Raw genomic sequence first — 17,055 nt, 5'->3', positions numbered from 1 at the left:
TATAAAAACATGTGAAAGAAAACATGGTCCAAATGAGAAATGTAGCATGTTCATAGATTAGAAAATTCAATATTGGTTAGATGTCAATTCTCCTCAAACCAATTTATAGATTCAACATAATCTTAATAAGACAAATCACAGCATAATTTTTTGTAGATATAAACAACTTGATTCTAAAATTTATATGGAAAGGCAGAGTGATACCACTACCTGTAAAAATATTTACTCCGAAGTTAATAAGACAATATGGTTTAAAGAATAGACACACAGAACAGTAGAACAAAATAGACCCTGTATATGGTCAATTGATTTCCAACAAGGATGCAAAGGCAATTCTATAGAGAAAAGAGAACCTTACAAGAAGCTGTAGTAGAATTATGGGGCATACATTTGCAAAAAGAATACTCTTCCACCTGTATCACACAATATACACAAAAATTAACTCAAAACGGATCCATATACCTAAATGTAAAACCTAAAACTATGAGACTTCAAGAAAAAAACAGAAAATATTTGTGACCTCGGATTAGGAAAAGATTTCTTACAGCATCAAAACCCCAATCTCAATGGAAAAAATTAGATTTCATCAAAATTTAAAATTTCCACTGTGCAAAAAACACTATTAAAAGAATGAAAAGACAAGCTACAGATTGAGAGAAAATACTTGTAAAACATTCATCTGATAAAGAACTTGTATCCAGCATATATCAAGAACTCTCAAAACTCAATAATAAGAAAAAAACAAAAACAGATTTGGACAGACATTTCATCAAAATAATCTATAGAAGTAAATAGGCATAAGAAAAGATAACAGGGATCCCTGGGTGGCGCAGCGGTTTGGCGCCTGCCTTTGGCTCAGGGCGTGATCCTGGAGACCCAAGATCGAATCCCACATCGGGCTCCCGGTGCATGGAGCCTGCTTCTCCCTCTGCCTATGTCTCTGCTTCTCTCTCTCTCTCTGTGACTATCATAAATAAAAAAAAAAAAAAGAAAAGATAACATCATGATCATTATGAAAGTACAATTTCAAGTCTCAATGAGATATCTCTACTCATCTATTAATTGTCTTAAAAAAATAAACAAAATGGAAGGATGAACCAAGTACAAATGAGGATACACAGCAACCAGAACCCTCATACACATGAAATGGTATCCTTTTGGTAAATTATTTCTATTATAATTAACATACTCTTTACCATAAGATTCAGCAATTCTATTGCTCAGCATTAACCAAAGATAAATGAAACTTATGTCCACACAAAGATTTGCTTGCAAATGTTCATAGCCACATTACAAATAGTAGGCCTAAAGTTGAAATAACCCACATGTCCTTCAATGGGTGAATGAATAAGGAAATATGGTATATTCAAATAATGGAATACAAGTCAGGAATAAAAAGAAATGTACTACTGATACATGTATTAATATGCATAGATCTCTAAATCATTATGCTGCATGTAAGAAGCCAATTTCAATTGGCTATAATTCCACTCAAATCCATTAAATGACATTCTGGAAAATGTAAAACTATAAGGACAGAAAACAGATCAGTGATTGCCACAGCCTGAGGTTGTGGGAGGGGCTAAACAGACTTGAGAAATTTTAGGGAGATGATATAATTTTTCTTATCATAATTATGGTGGTGGCTAAATGAATGTATTAGTCAAAACTCACAGAACTGCCACACAATGCATAAATTCATTATATATAAATTGTACCTTAAGTTGAAAAATGTTTTAGTGTGCTGTAAATTATACCTTAATGTGTGAAAAATATGCTATAATAAAAAGGCTAGTGAAATGATGGAATAAAATAGATCCTGCAAGCAGTCTGTAAAGATTCATAATATAATAGAGAGGGGTTTAAAAATCATTGAAAAGGAAAATTTTTTCAATAACAAGTTAACTAATTCAACCAATCTCATTGAATGCCTACTATGTGCCATGGTACTGCTGTAGGCACTGGAGAGAAGCAGTTAAAATAAACAAAATGTTATTCCTTTATGATGCTTACATTTTTATTGTGAAGATAGACCATAAGTACAATAAATAAATAAATAGCCTAGTAAATTATAAGGTGATAGGCATAATAAAGATCATTAAAATAGGGCAAAGACAATAGAGGGTGATGCAATTTTGATGTTGAAAAACCAGTAGTCACTCAGGAGAAAAATAAATTCCTATGCTTTATACCTTAATACAAAATAAATTCTGGGAAGATGTTTTATTTAAATGTAGAAAACAAATTCAAAACATAGAAGAAATTTTGTTATATACGTTAGGTTTCTAAGCTCTACTCTAAAGGCATGAGTTAGGGATGCCTCGGTGGCTCAATGGGTGAGCATCTGCCTTCAGCTCAGGGCGTGACCCCAGAGTCCTGGGATCAAGTCCCACATTGGGCTCCCTGCATGGAGCCTGCTTCTCCCTCTGCCTCTGTCTCTGCCTCTCTCTCTGTGTCTCTCATGAAAAAACACATAAATAAAATCTTAAAAAAACAGTTCAAAATTAATTTCTTAAAAAAATAAAGGCATGCAGTATAAAGATGAGTATAGATATACTCTATTGCCTAAAGATTAGAAATTTCTGCATAGTGAAAAGATAGACAAACAGAAAAATTACTTGCCCTATATAGGATACAAGACATTCATATATTTAAGTTTTTAATCAAACAACACAGATTTTTTTTTATTGGAGTTCAATTTGCCAACATATAGCATAACAGCCAGTACTCATCCCATCAAGTGCCCCATTCAGTGCCTGTCACCCAGTCACCGCCACCCCCCACTCACCTCCCTTTCCACCACCTCTTGTTCATTTCAAAAGGTTAGGTGTCTCTCATGTTCTGTCACCCTCTCTGATATTTCCCACTCATTTTCTCTCCTTTCCCCTTTATTCCCTTTCAGTATTTTTTATATTCCCCAAATGAATGAGACCATATAATGTTTGTCCTTCTCCGATTGACTTATTTCACTCAGCATAATACCCTCCAGTTCCATACATGTCAGAGCAAATGGTGGGTATCTGTCGTTTCTAATGGCTGAGGAATATTTCATTGTATACATAAACCACATCTCCTTTATCCATTCATCTTTTGATGGACACTGAGGCTCCATCCACAGTTTGGACATTGTGGACATTGCTGCTAGAAACATCGGGGTGCAGGTGTCCCGGCATTTCATTGCATCTGTATCTTTGGGATATATCCCCAGCAGTGCAATTGCTGGGTCGTAGGGCAGATCTATTTTTAACTCTTTGAGGAACCAGTTCACATTCCCACCAACAGTGCAGGAGGGTTCCCCTTTCTCCACATCCTCTCCAACATTTGTTGTTTCCTGCCTTGTTAATTTTCCCCATTCTCACTGGTGTGAGGTGGTATCTCATTGTGGTTTTGATTTGTATTTCCCTGATGGCAAGTGATGCAGAGCAGTTTCTCATGTGCATGTTGGCCATGTCTATGTCTTCCTCTGTGAGATTTCTCTTCATGTCCTTTGCCCATTTCATGATTGGATTGTTTGTTTCTTTGCTGTTGAGTTTAAGAAGTTCTTTATAGATCTTGGAAACTAGCCCTTTATCTGATACGTCATTTGCAAATATCTTCTCCCATTCTGGAGGTTGTCTTTGAGTTTTGTTGACGGTATCCTTTGCTGTGCAAAAGCTTCTTATCTGGATGAAGTCCCAATAGTTCATTTTTGCTTTGGTTTCTTTCACCTTCGTGGATGTATCTTGCAAGAAGTTACTGTGGCCAAGTTCAAAAAAGGTGTTGCCTGTGTTCTCCTCTAGGATTTTGATGGACTCTTGTCTCACATTTAGATCTTTCATCCATTTTGAGTTGATCTTTGTGTATGGTGCAAGGGAGTGGTCTAGTTTCATTCTTCTGCATGTGGATGTCCAATTTCCCCAGCACCATTTATTGAAGAGACTGTCTTTTTTCCAATGGATAGTCTTTCCTGCTTTGTCGAATATTAGTTGGCCATAAAGTTGAGAGTCCACTTCTGGATTCTCTCTTCTGTTCCATTGATCTATGTGTCTGTTTTTGTGCCAGTACCACACTGTCTTGATGACCACAGCTTTGTAGTACAACCTGAAATCTGGCATTGTGAGGCCCCAGCTCTGGTTTTCTTTTTTAAAATTCCCCTGGCTATTCGGGGTCTTTTCTGATTTCACACAAATCTTAAGATGATTTGTTCCAACTCTCTGAAGAAAGTCCATGGTATTTTGATAGGGATTGCATTAAATGTGTAACTTGCCCTGGGTAGCAATGACATTTTCACAATATTAATTCTTCCAAACCATGAGCATAGAATATTTTTCCATCTCTTTGTGTCTTCCTCAGTTTCTTTCAGAAGTGTTCTGTAGTTTTTAGGGTATAGATCTTTTACTTCTTTGGTTAGGTTTATTCCTAGGGATCTTATGCTTTTGGGTGCAATTGTAAATGGGATTGGCTCCTTAATTTCTCTTTCTTCAGTCTCATTGATAGTGTTTAGAAATGCCACTGATTGTTGGGCATATCCTGCCACACTGCCGAATTGCTGTATGAGTTCTAGCAATCTTGGGGTGGAGGCTTTTGGGTTTTCTATGTAGAGTATCATGTCATCGGCGAAGAGGGAGAGTTTGACTTCTTCTTTGCCAATTTGAATGCCTTGATTTCTTTCTGTTGTCTGATTGCTGAGGCTAGGACTTCTAGTACTGTGTTGAATAGCAGTCGTGAGAGTGGAAATCCCTGTCTTGTTCCTGATCTTAGGGGAAAGGCTTCCCCATTGAGAATGATATTTGCTGTGGGCTTTTCATAGATGGCTTTTAAGATGCTGAGGAATGTTCCCTCTATCCCTACACTCTGAAGAGTTTTGATCAGGATGGATGCTGTATTGTGTCAGATGCTTTCCCTGCATCTATTGAGAGGATCATATGGTTCTTCTTTTTCTCTTGCTGATATGATGAATCACATTGATTGTTTTACAAGTGTTGAACCAGCCTTGCATCCCGGGGATAAATCCCACTTGGTCATGGTGAATAATCTTCTTAATGTACTGTTGGATCCTATTGGCTAGTATCTTGTTGAGAATTTTTGCATCCATGTTCATCAGGGATATTGGTCTATAATTCTCCTTTTTGGTGGGGTCTTTGTCTGGTTTTGTAATTAAGGTGATGCTAGCTTCATAGAACGAATTTGGAAGTACTCCATCTCTTTCTATCTTTCCGAACAGCTTTAGTAGAATGGGTATGGTTTCTTCTTTAAACGTTTGATAGAATTCCCCAGGGAAGCCATCTGGCCCTGGACTTTTGTGTCTTGGGAGGTTTTTGATGACTGCTTCAATTTCCTCCCTGGTTATCGGCCTGTTCAGGTTTTCTCTGTCTTCCTGTTCCAGTTTTGGTAGTTTGTGGTTTTCCAGAAATGCGTCCATTTCTCCTAAATTGCCTAATTTACTGGCATATAGCTGTTCATATGTTTTTAAAATCGTTTGTATTTCCTTGGTGTTGGTAGTGATCTCTGCTTTCTCATTCATGATTTTATTAATTTGAGTCTTCTCTCTTCTTTTTAATAAGGCTGGCTAATGGTTTATCTATCTTAATAATTCTTCCAAAGAACAAACTCCTGGTTTTGTTGATCTCTTCCACAGTTCTTCTGGTCTCAATTTCGTTGAGTTTTGCTCGAATCTTTATTAACTCTCTTCTTCTACTGGGTGTAGGATCTATTTGCTGTTTTTTCTCTAGCTCCTTTAGGTGTAAGGTAGCTTTTGTATTTGAGTTCTTTCCAGTTTTTGGATGGCTGCTTGTATTGCGATGAATTTCCCCCTCAGGACTGGTTTTGCTGTATCCCAAAGATTTTGAACAGCTGTATCTTCATTCTCATTAGTTTCCATGAATCTTTTTAATTCTTCCTTAATTTCCTGGTTGACCCTTTCATCTTTTAGCAGGATGGTCTTTAACCTCCACGTGTTTGAAATCCTTACAAACGTCTTGTGATTTTGTTCTAATTTCAAGGCATTATGGTCTGAGAATATGCAGGGGATGATCTCAATCTTTTGGTATCGGTTAAGACCTGATTTGTGACCCAGTATGTGGGGGTTGGGTTAAATAGATTAAGGGTGCACTTGTCATGATGAGTACCTGGTAATACATAGAACTGTCAAATCACTATATTGTATTTTTTTTAAATCACTGTACTCTAAACATAAACCAATATAACGCTATATGTTAGCTATACTGGAATTAAAAACTTAAAAAAAACAAAAACAAAACAAATTTTGCTCCAGTTCTGGGCAGCCTCATTGCAGAAAATGTATAGCTAATATGTAGATCTGTAATGCAATTAAGTAGCAGAGTGAACTCCTTTTTTTTTTAATTTATTTTTTATTGGTGTTCAATTTGCCAACATACAGAATAACACCCAGTGCTCATCCCCTCAAGTGCCTCCCTCAGTGCCCGTCACCCAGTCACCCCCACCCCCGCCCACCTCTGCCCACCTCCCCTTCCACCACCCCTAGTTCGTTTCCCAGAGTTTGGATGTCAGAGTGCACTCTTCATTGATGGCCCATGATGAAAAGTCATAGAAAATGCAAATTAATTCATGGATAATCTGGAAATCTATTTGGATTCATTAGTCTCCCTTTTATTTTCCACGTAAATCTTTGTCTAGACAGCAAAAAAATTCCAACAGTGACCAGCTAATTTCCTCTTCAGCACTACTCACTCTCTAACAATGGCACAAGCTTCTGAATGCCTAAATAAGTGTTGAAAAGAAAAGCAGAAGAAAAATCTCATCAATATTTCTACAGTTTAGACACATGTGACTTTAAGAATGTATTGTTTCCTTGCCATGAATGAGTACATGGTAAAAATGCCTTCAAGTCAGTGCAATAGGAAGTACTCTTAGGGAGATTACTCAGAAACAAGTTAAAATTAATAAAATCCCAATGAGCATGAAAGATACCCTTAATTAGAAAAATGTGTTCACTTTTGTTCTCAGTCCCATTTGCTCATAGACAAAACCCATTAAACTACAAGAACATTTACCTGTGAATGTATGGAAATATTTTTTCAAGCATGGTACTTATCTGTTAATTTAATTTAAGTCATTATTGTGTACTCTCCCTCACAAACATTTTGATACTTTTCCACAGTTTTTTTACTTTTGCCTTAGCACAAGCTCTACCTTGCAAAGATAAGAGATCCACTAAGGGCCCCCTTCCTCCAAACTTCAAACTGACTTACTCATATGAATTGAGAAAGACAATGTCTTCACCATCATCAGGGATTCTGGAGAGTCGTTCTATTATACTTTAACCACCAACAAATGCAAAAACATGTCATTAGAGATTTGCTACATGGAACAGTGATGTGAAAATTTATTTGAACAAAAATAAGTCTTTGAATCTAAAGGACATAGTAAACATGACTTAGCTCACTGGATAATCTAAATATTTAGAAAGAATTTTAGATTTATTGTCCAGAAAACTCATTCTCATGAGTACTTCCAAGATTGAATTTTACAAATCTCTCTAGCTTCCTTTCCCCCACTCATCTCCCTGCCATCTCACCCCCCTTCCTTCTTCCACCCTTTGTCCTTTTCTGTCTCTCCCTTCCCCATTTCCCCTCCCCTCTTCTGTCTTCTGCTTCTGTCTTCTTCTGTGTCTCTCTGCCTTTATTGGGCTCTCTCTATATGTAGAGAGATCAATGTATATATAGCACTGACCCAAATAAATGATATCAGTAGTCTTTAATGCATCATTATTGAAAGGTAAAATATATCTAAGTAGTCAAATACTTCTGACATCACTTTATTCAGGTCAGTGTGAAAGACTAAAAATGTACATAGAACCAAGTGGGTTCACAGACTTACTTTTTTTTTGGTTGAATTTAGATATATTTACTCTACAATATATAAACTGATTGAACTCTTTTTTTTTTTAAACTGATTGAACTCTTAAAAAATATGTCAATTAGTTATCTGGAACCTCAGTCCCTCCACCACCTCTACTTCTCACATGTCATGGATATCTTTTCCTTGGATAAGATCTAAATAATTGTTAGAGACAGGACTTCATAACTAATTGGATCTCCTAAACTTCAGTATTCCCCTTCCTCTCTCTACATATATTTATATCTTACCTTTCCTTGGTGGCTCTAACACAGGCTACTTTTTCCAATTCATTTGCATTATAGCTACAGGATTAAAAATGTACATAGTAAGACTCCATGCCTTTCTAGACTTATTTTTAAATGCAAATCAGCTACAATTACTCTACAATCTAGTTGTACTAGATTGTAGATTGTCTACTCTACAATCTACAATCTAATTTATAATCTAGTTGACCTAAAAAATAAGATCTTAATCAGCTCATTGAAGCCTGGTTTTTAATTTTACCCTAGAAATGAACTTTATGTAATGAAAATAATGAAAATCTTAGTTCAATGGAAAAAATTAATAAATTGACATAGACACTACATAATTTTCTAAATATTTTTTGGTTCAAACTAGTTAATATTACTCTTTAACGTGCAAAATAGATGACTCTTTAATAATGTACATGTAAATCAGTTATTTGAAACCTGATATGTCATTTCCCCCAGAAATGAGGCCTTATATGTAATGAATACCTTACACCTGTCAAAAAACGAATGACTCAAGATTTAAATATAGTTCTTTACTACTGAATCTGACCCAAAGTATAACATCTTCTTAAGGTGGGATTGATTGATTGATTGATTTACATCAGTGTAAGTATGCATTTCAGCGCAGCCCCGGTGGCGCAGTGGTTTAGCGCCGCCTGCAGCCCGGAGTGTGATCCTGGAGACCGGGGATTGAGTCCCATGACAGGCTTCCTGCAAGGAGCCTGCTTCTCTCTCTGCCTGTGTCTCTGTCTCTCTCTCTCTCTGAATCAATCAATCAATCAATCTAAAAAAAAAAAAAGTATGCATTTCAGTTGAATAACCTAATTTCCTGAAGTACCTCCAATCCGTCTGTGCTCCTTAGGAGTCATGGATGTCTTTTCTAACCCTCAAATAGTATCAAGTCACCACAGGTCTGAGCAAATGGCTCTATGCAATGTGATGGTAGGTCTGGGCTTGGGGGACCAGCTGCACATGGTAGAAAAACAAACAGATCCAGGTCTATTAGCTCCATTCTTTTCTGTTGAGGCATCCTCTGCAGCTTGTCCAGTGATACTATTTACTGTTTATCATTTACTATTATTCTCCTTTCTCCAAAAAGGTTTTTCTCCTCCCTTGACCCACTCCAACAGAGTCACAGGCATAGGCAATCTAAGTTTTCTGTAGTTTGGCTACTAGTATTAAGGGTAAAGACTAGGGGAAAGAGAACTCCTTCTATGACCTATTCGTCTTCTATCTCTTTTTAAAAGACAAAGGGTATATAGAAGCTTATAGAGAAGACTTTACAAACAGTTATCAGGGGAACTCTGTATTCCCATGCGTGATCCTGAGAGTGAACATCCCAAATCTCAATGTTTGTGTGTGTTTGTGTGTGTGTACAGATACATATCTATGTAATGTACTCATCATAGCTCACTGTGCACTGGAGAGTCCTTCAGAGGATACTGCTGTCAATTCACTCAGGGCAGGACTAAAGGATTAAAAACAGACACAGTAAGATACCCTAGGACTTTTAGACCTACTTTTTTTGTTCAAATTAGCTACGATTACTCTTGAACTTATAAACTCCTGTCACGGAAAAAATTCACATGCAAGTCAGTTATTGAACCTTAGAAATGAAGATTTGTATGTTTGTAATAAGTATTATAGACCTAACAAAAACATGAATGATTCAAGAATCAAATACAGATCTTTACTACTGAACCTGGCTAGTATGTAACAGCCTTCAATGGTAGAATTTGTCTCAAATTCAACCTTAATTTGCAGGCATATATTCTTCTTTCCTGCTCAGTTTCCTGCTTCTCTAGTCCCTCTTTCACCTTCCATGCTTGCCTTCCCTGCCTTCAGGTAATGTCAAGTTACTGGCAGGCCTGAGGCAGGGGCTCCCTCCATGTGACTACAGGTTTGGGGCAGTAGCCTCACATGGTGGCAGAACTCTGGAAAGTGAAAGAACCAGATTTGATTAGCTCCTTTCTTTCTGCTGAGGGCTCCTTTGTTCTTTGTCTTTTTTTTTTTTTTTGTAAATTTACTTTTTATTGCTGTTCAATTTGCCAACATATAGAATAACACCCAGTGCTCATCCCATCAAGGGCCCCCCTCAGTGCCCATCACTCAGTCACCCCCACCCCTCACCCACCTCCCCTTCCCTCATCCCTAGTTCGTTTCCCAGAGTTAGGTGTCTCTCATGTTCTGTCACCCTCTCTGATATTTCCCACTCATTTTCTCTCCTTTCCCTTTTATTCCCTTTCAGTATTTTTTATATTCCCCAAATGAATGAGAACATATAATGTTTGTCCTTCTCCGATTGACTTATTTCACTCAGCATAATACCCTCCAGTTCCATCCATGTCAGAACAAATGGTGGGTATCTGTCATTTCTAATGGCTGAGGAATATTTCATTGTATGCATAAACCACATCTCCTTTACCCATTCATCTTTCGATGGACACCGAGACTCCTTCCACAGTTTGGCTATTGTGGACATTGCTGCTAGAAACACTGCTGGAAACGCAGGTGTCCCGACGTTTCATTTCATCTGTATCTTTGGGATATATCCCCAGCAGTGCAATTGAGGGTCATAGAGCAGGTCTATTTTTGACTCTTTGAGGAACCTCCACATTGTTTTCCAGAGTGGCTACACCAGCTCACATTCCCACCAACAGTGCAGGAGGGTTCCCCTTTCTCCACATCCTCTCCAACATTTGTTGTTTCCTGCCTTGTTAATGTTCCCCATTCTCACTGGTGTGAGGTGGTATCTCCTTGTGGTTTTGATTTGTACTTCCCTGATGGCAGGTGATGTGGAGCATTTTCTCATGTGCTTGTTGGCCATGTCTATGTCTTCCTCTGTGAGATTTCTGTTCATGTCTCTTTCCCATTTCATGATTGGATTGTTTGTTTCTTTGCTGTTGAGTTTAATTAAGTTCTTTATAGATCTTGGATACTAGCCCTTTATCTGATAGGACATTTGCAAATATCTTCTCCCATTCTGTAGGTTGTCTTTGAGTTTGGTTGACGGTATCCTTTGCTGCGCAAAAGCTTCTTATCTTGATGAAGTGCCAATAGTTCATTTTTGATTTTGTTTCTCTTGCCTTCATGGATGTATCTTGCAAGAAGTTACTGTGGCCAAGTTCAAAAAAGGTGTTGCCTGTGTTCTCCTCTAGGATTTTGATGGACTCTTGTCTCACATTTAGATCTTTCATCCATTTTGAGTTGATCTTTGTGTATGGTGCAAGGGAGTGGTCTAGTTTCATTCTTCTGCATGTGGATGTCCAATTTCCCCAGCACCATTTATTGAAGAGACTGTCTTTTTTCCAGTGGATAGTCTTTCCTCCTTTGTCGAATATTAGTTGGCCATAAAGTTGAGAGTCCACTTCTGGATTCTCTCTTCTGTTCCATTGATCTATGTGTCTGTTTTTGTGCCAGTACCACACTGTCTTGAAGACCACTGCTTTCTAGTACAACCTGAAATCTGGCATTGTGATGCCCCCAGCTATGGTTTTCTTTTTTTAAAATTCCCCTGGCTATTCGGGGTCTTTTCTGATTTCACACAAATCTTAAGATGATTTGTTCCAACTCTCTGAAGAAAGTCCATGGTATTTTGATAGGGATTGCATTAAATGTGTAACTTGCCCTGGGTAGCAATGACATTTTCACAATATTAATTCTTCCAAACCATGAGCATAGAATATTTTTCCATCTCTTTGTGTCTTCCTCAGTTTCTTTCAGAAGTGTTCTGTAGTTTTTAGGGTATAGATCTTTTACTTCTTTGGTTAGGTTTATTCCTAAGGATCTTATGCTTTGGGTGAAATTGTAAATGGGATTGGCTCCTTAATTTCTCTTTCTTCAGTCTCATTGACAGTGTTTAGAAATGCCACTGATTGCTGGGTATATCCTGCCACACTGCCAAATTGCTGTATGTGTTCTAGCAATCTTGGGGTGGAGTCTTTTGGGTTTTCTATGTAGAGTATCATGTCATCGGTGAAGAGGGAGAGTTTGACTTCTTCTTTGCCAATTTGAATGCCTTGATTTCTTTTTGTTGTCTGATTGCTGAGGCTAGGACTTCTAGTACTATGTTGAATAGCAGTGGTGAGAGTGGACATCCCTGTCTTGTTCCTGATCTTAGGGGAAAGGCTTCCCCATTGAGAATGATATTTGCTGTGGGCTTTTCATAGATGGCTTTTAAGATGCTGAGGAATGTTCCCTCTAAAGATGGCGGAAGAGTAGGGTCCCCAATCACCTGTCCCCACCAAATTACCTAGATAACCTTCAAATCATCCTGAAAATCTACGAATTCGGCCTGAGATTTAAAGAGAGAACAGCTAAAACGCTACAGTGAGAAGAGTTCGCGCTTCTATCAAGGTAGGAAGACGGGGAAACAGAAATAAAGAAACAAAAGGCATCTAAGGGGGAGGGGCCCCCCAGGAGCTGGGCTGAGGCTGGGGCGAATGCCCCCAGGACAGGAGATCCCCGTCCGGAGAAGCAAGAGCTGCACCAACCTTCCCGGGCGGAAAGGGGCGCAGGGAGTTGGAGCAGGACCCAGGAGGGCGGGGATGCCCTCGGGCTCCCGGGGACACTAACAGACACCTGCGCCCCGGGGGAGTGCGCCGAGCTCCCTAAGGGCTGCAGCGTGCACGGCGGGACCCGGAGCAGCTGGGAGGGGCTCGGGCGGCGGCTCCGCAGGGGGCTGTGTGGCAGGAGCCCGAATCCAACAGTGCAGGCTCCGGAGCAGTTCGAGCCAGACAGCCCGGGATCCGGCCTCCCCCCGGGACAGGCAGAGGCCGGGAGGGCCCAGGACAGCAAGGAAGCTCCTGCCCTGAGCTGAGCAGATCAGCGGCCCCGCCCTGGAGCCTCCAGGCCCTGCAGACGGAGAGCTCTGTAGTTACTGCGGGAGCTGACTCCAGGGCTCCAGAGCTGCCGCAGCCACTGCGGTTGTTCCTCCTGCGGCTTCACGGGGTATACAACCCCCACTGAGCCCTGCACCAGGCAGGGGCTGAGCAGCTCCCCCAAGTGCTAACACCTGAAAATCAGCAGAAGAGGCCCCTCCCCCAGAAGACCAGCTAGCCGGACAAGTTCCAGGGGAAGTCAAGGGACTTAAAGTATACAAAAGCACAAGATACACCCCGTGTTTTTTTCTTTTCTTGTTTTTTTCTTTTTGATTTTCTGACTGCTTCCCCCATTTTTTCCACCTTTCTTTCTTTTTCTTTCTCTTTTTCTTCTCTTTTTTCCTTTTATCTTCCTTTTTTCTTTTTTCTTTTTCGCTTGTCTTTCCTTCTCTCTCTCTCTTTTTCTCCTTTTCCCAATACAACTTGTTTTTGGCCACTCTGCACTGAGCAAAATGACTAGAAGGAAAACATCACCTCAAAAGAAAGAATCAAACAGTCCTCTCTCACACAGAGTTACAAAATCTGGATTACAATTCAATGTCAGAAAGCCAATTCAGAAGCACTATTATACAGCTACTGGTGGCTCTAGAAAAAAAGCATAAAGGACTCAAGAGACTTCATGGCAGCAGAATTTAGATCCAATCAGGCAGAAATTAAAAATCAATTGAATGAGATGCAATCCAAACTAGAAGTCTTAACGACGAGGGTTAACGAGGTGGAAGAATGAGTGAGTGACATAGAAGACAAGTTGATGGCAAAGAGGGAAACTGAGGAAAAAAGAGACAGACAATTAAAAGACCATGAAGACAGATTAAGGGAAATAAATGACAGCCTGAGGAAGAAAAACCTACGTTTAATTGGGGTTCCTGAGGGCGCCGAAAGGGCCAGAGGGCCATAATATGTATTTGAACAAATCATAGCTGAAAACTTTCCTAATCTGGGAAGGGAAACAGGCATTCAGATCCAGGAAATAGAGAGATCCCTCCCTAAAATCAATAAAAACCATTCAACACCTCGACATTTAATAGTGAAGCTTGCAAATTCCAAAGATAAAGAGAAGACCCTTAAAGCAGCAAGAGACAAGAAATCTCTGACTTTTATGGGGAGGCGTATTAGGGTAACAGCAGACCTCTCCACAGAGACCTGGCAGGCCAGAAAGGGCTGGCACGATATATTCAGGGTCCTAAATGAGAAGAACATGCAACCAAGAATACTTTATCCAGCAAGGCTCTCATTCAAAATGGAAGGAGAGATAAAGAGCTTCCAAGACAGGCAGGAACTAAAAGAATCTGTGACCTCCAAACCAGCTCTGCAAGAAATTTTAAGGGGGACTCTTAAAATTCCCCTTTAAGAAGAAGTCCAGTGGAACAATCCACAAAAACAAGGACTGAATAGATATCATGATGACACTAAACTCATATCTTTCAATAGTAACTCTGAATGTGAACGGGCTTAATGACTCCATCAAAAGGTGCAGGGTTTCAGACTGGATAAAAAAGCAGGACCCATCTATTTGCTGTCTACAAGAGACTCATTTTAGACAGAAGGACACCTACAACCTGAAAATAAAAGGTTGGAGAACCATTTACCATTCAAATGGCCCTCAAAAGAAAGCAGGGGTAGCCATTCTTATATCAGATAAACTAAAATTTACCCCGAAGACTGTAGTGAGAGATGAAGAGGGGCACTATCTCATACTTAAAGGATCTATCCAACAAGAGGACTTAACAATCCTCAATATATATGCCCCGAATGTGGGAGCTGCCAAATATTTAAACCAATTAATAACCAAAGTGAAGAAATAATTAGATAATAATACACTTATACTTGGTGACTTCAATCTAGCTCTTTCTACCCTCTATAGGTCTTCTAAGCATAACATCTCCAAAGAAAAGAGAGCTTTAAATGATACACTGGACCAGATGTATTTCACAGATATCTACAGAACTTTACATCCAAACTCAACTGAATACACATTCTTCTCAAGTGCACATGGAACTTTCTCCAGAATAGACCACATACTGGGTCACAAATCGGGTCTGAACTGATACCAAAAGATTGGGATCGTCCCCTGCATATTCTCAGACCATAATGCCTTGAAATTAGAACTAAATCACAACAAGAAGTTTGGAAGGACCTCAAACACGTGGAGGTTAAGGACCATCCTGCTAAAAGATGAAAGGGTCAACCAGGAAATTAAGGAAGAATTAAAAAGATTCATGGAAAAAAAAAAATAAAAAGATTCATGGAAACTAATGAGAATGAAGATACAACTGTTCAAAATCTTTGGGATGCAGCAAAAGCAGTACTAAGGGGGAAATACATCGCAATACAAGCAGCCATTCAAAAACTGGAAAGAACTCAAATACAAAAGCTAACCTTACACATAAAAGAGCTAGAGAAAAAACAGGAGATGGACCCTACGCCCAGCAGAAGAAGAGAGTTAATTAAAATTCGAGCAGAACTCAAATAATCGAGACCAGAAGAACTGTGGAACAGATCAACAGAACCAGGAGTTGGTTCTTTGAAAGAATTAATAAGACAGATAAACTATTAGCCAACCTTATTAAAAAGAAGAGAGAGAAGACTCAAATTAATAAATTATGAATGAGAAAGGAGAGATCACTACCAACACCAAGGAAATACAAACGATTTTAAAAAAATATTATGAACAGCTATATGCCAATAAATTGGGCAATCTAGAAGAAATGGATGCATTCCTGGAAAGCCACAAACTACCAAAACTGGAACAGGAAGAAACAGAAAACCTGAACAGGCCAATAACCAGGGAGGAAATTGAAGCAGTCATCAAAAACCTCCCAAGACACAAGAGTCCAGGGCCAGATGGCTTCCCAGGGGAATTCTAGCAAACGTTTAAAGAAGAAATCATGCCTATTCTACTAAAGCTGTTTGGAAAGATAGAAAGAGATGGAGCATTTCCAAATTCGTTCTATGAGTCCAGCATCACCTTAATTCCAAAACCAGACAAAGACCCCACCAAAAAGGAGAATTACAGACTAATATCCCTGATGAACATGGATGCAAAAATTCTCAACAAGATACTAGCCAATAGGATCCAACAGTACATTAAGAAAATTAAAAAAAAAAAAGAAAATTATTCACCATGACCAAGTAGGATTTATCTCCAGGACACAAGGCTGGTTCAACACTCGTAAAACAATCAATGTGATTCATCATATCAGCAAGAGAAAAACCAAGAACCATATGATCCTCTCATTAGATGCAGAGAAAGCATTAGACAAAATACAGCATCCATTCCTGATCAAAACTCTTCAGAGTGTAGGGATAGAGGGAACATTCCTCGACATCTTAAAAGCCATCTACAAAAAGCCCACAGCAAATATCATTCTCAATGGGGAAGCACTGGGAGCCTTTCCCCTAAGATCAGGAACAAGACAGGGATGTCCACTCTCACCACTGCTGTTCAACATAGTACTGGAAGTCCTAGCCTCAGCAATCAGACAACAAAAAGACATTAAAGGTATTCAAATTGGCAAAGAAGAAGTCAAACTCTCCCTCTTCGCCGATGACATGATACTCTACATAGAAAACCCAAAAGCCTCCACCCCAAGATTGCTAGAACTCATACAGCAATTTGGTAGCGTGGCAGGATACAAAATCAATGCCCTGAAATCAATGCCATTGCTATACACTAACAATGAGACTGAAGAAAGAGAAATTAAGGAGTCAATCCCATTTACAATTGCACCCAAAAGCATAAGATACCTAGGAAAAAAACCTAACCAAAGACGTAGAGGTTCTATACCCTAAAAACTATAGAACACTTCTGAAAGAAATTGAAGAAGACACAAAGAGATGGAAAAATATTCCATGCTCATGGATTGGCAGAATTAATATTGTGAAAATGTCAATGTTACCCAGGGCAATGTACACGTTTAATGTATTCCCTATCAAAATACCATGGACTTTCTTCAGAGAGTTAGAACAAATTATTTTAAGATTTGTGTGGAATCAAAAAAGACCCTGAATAGTCAGGGGAATATTAAAAAAGAAAACCATAGCTGGGGGCATCACAATGCCAC

At 39.1% G+C, this 17,055-nt stretch overlaps 1 protein-coding gene across 10 annotated transcripts in view; it reads right to left on the bottom strand.

Annotated features, from left to right (window-relative positions):
• LOC140616601 (phosphatidylinositol 3,4,5-trisphosphate 3-phosphatase TPTE2-like) overlaps positions 1 to 17,055 on the bottom strand; it is a 160,306-nt gene that overhangs the window by 98,423 nt on the left and 44,828 nt on the right. For all 10 annotated transcript variants that reach the window (XM_072797236.1, XM_072797235.1, XM_072797240.1 and 7 more), the window contains 3 exons: positions 9,526 to 9,579; positions 8,109 to 8,162; positions 7,212 to 7,277 (listed from right to left, as the gene is read on the bottom strand). In XM_072797236.1, coding sequence (XP_072653337.1) covers positions 7,212 to 7,277; positions 8,109 to 8,162; positions 9,526 to 9,579 — 174 coding nt within the window. The remainder of the gene's footprint in view (positions 1 to 7,211; positions 7,278 to 8,108; positions 8,163 to 9,525; positions 9,580 to 17,055) is intronic.

Source organism: Canis lupus, chromosome 24 (genome assembly GCF_048164855.1).
Source record: "Canis lupus baileyi chromosome 24, mCanLup2.hap1, whole genome shotgun sequence".
In the NCBI taxonomy this organism is placed as follows: Eukaryota; Metazoa; Chordata; class Mammalia; order Carnivora; family Canidae; genus Canis; species Canis lupus.
The sequence above is the reverse complement of the archived record's forward strand: the minus strand, read 5'-3'. Positions and strand labels throughout refer to the sequence as shown.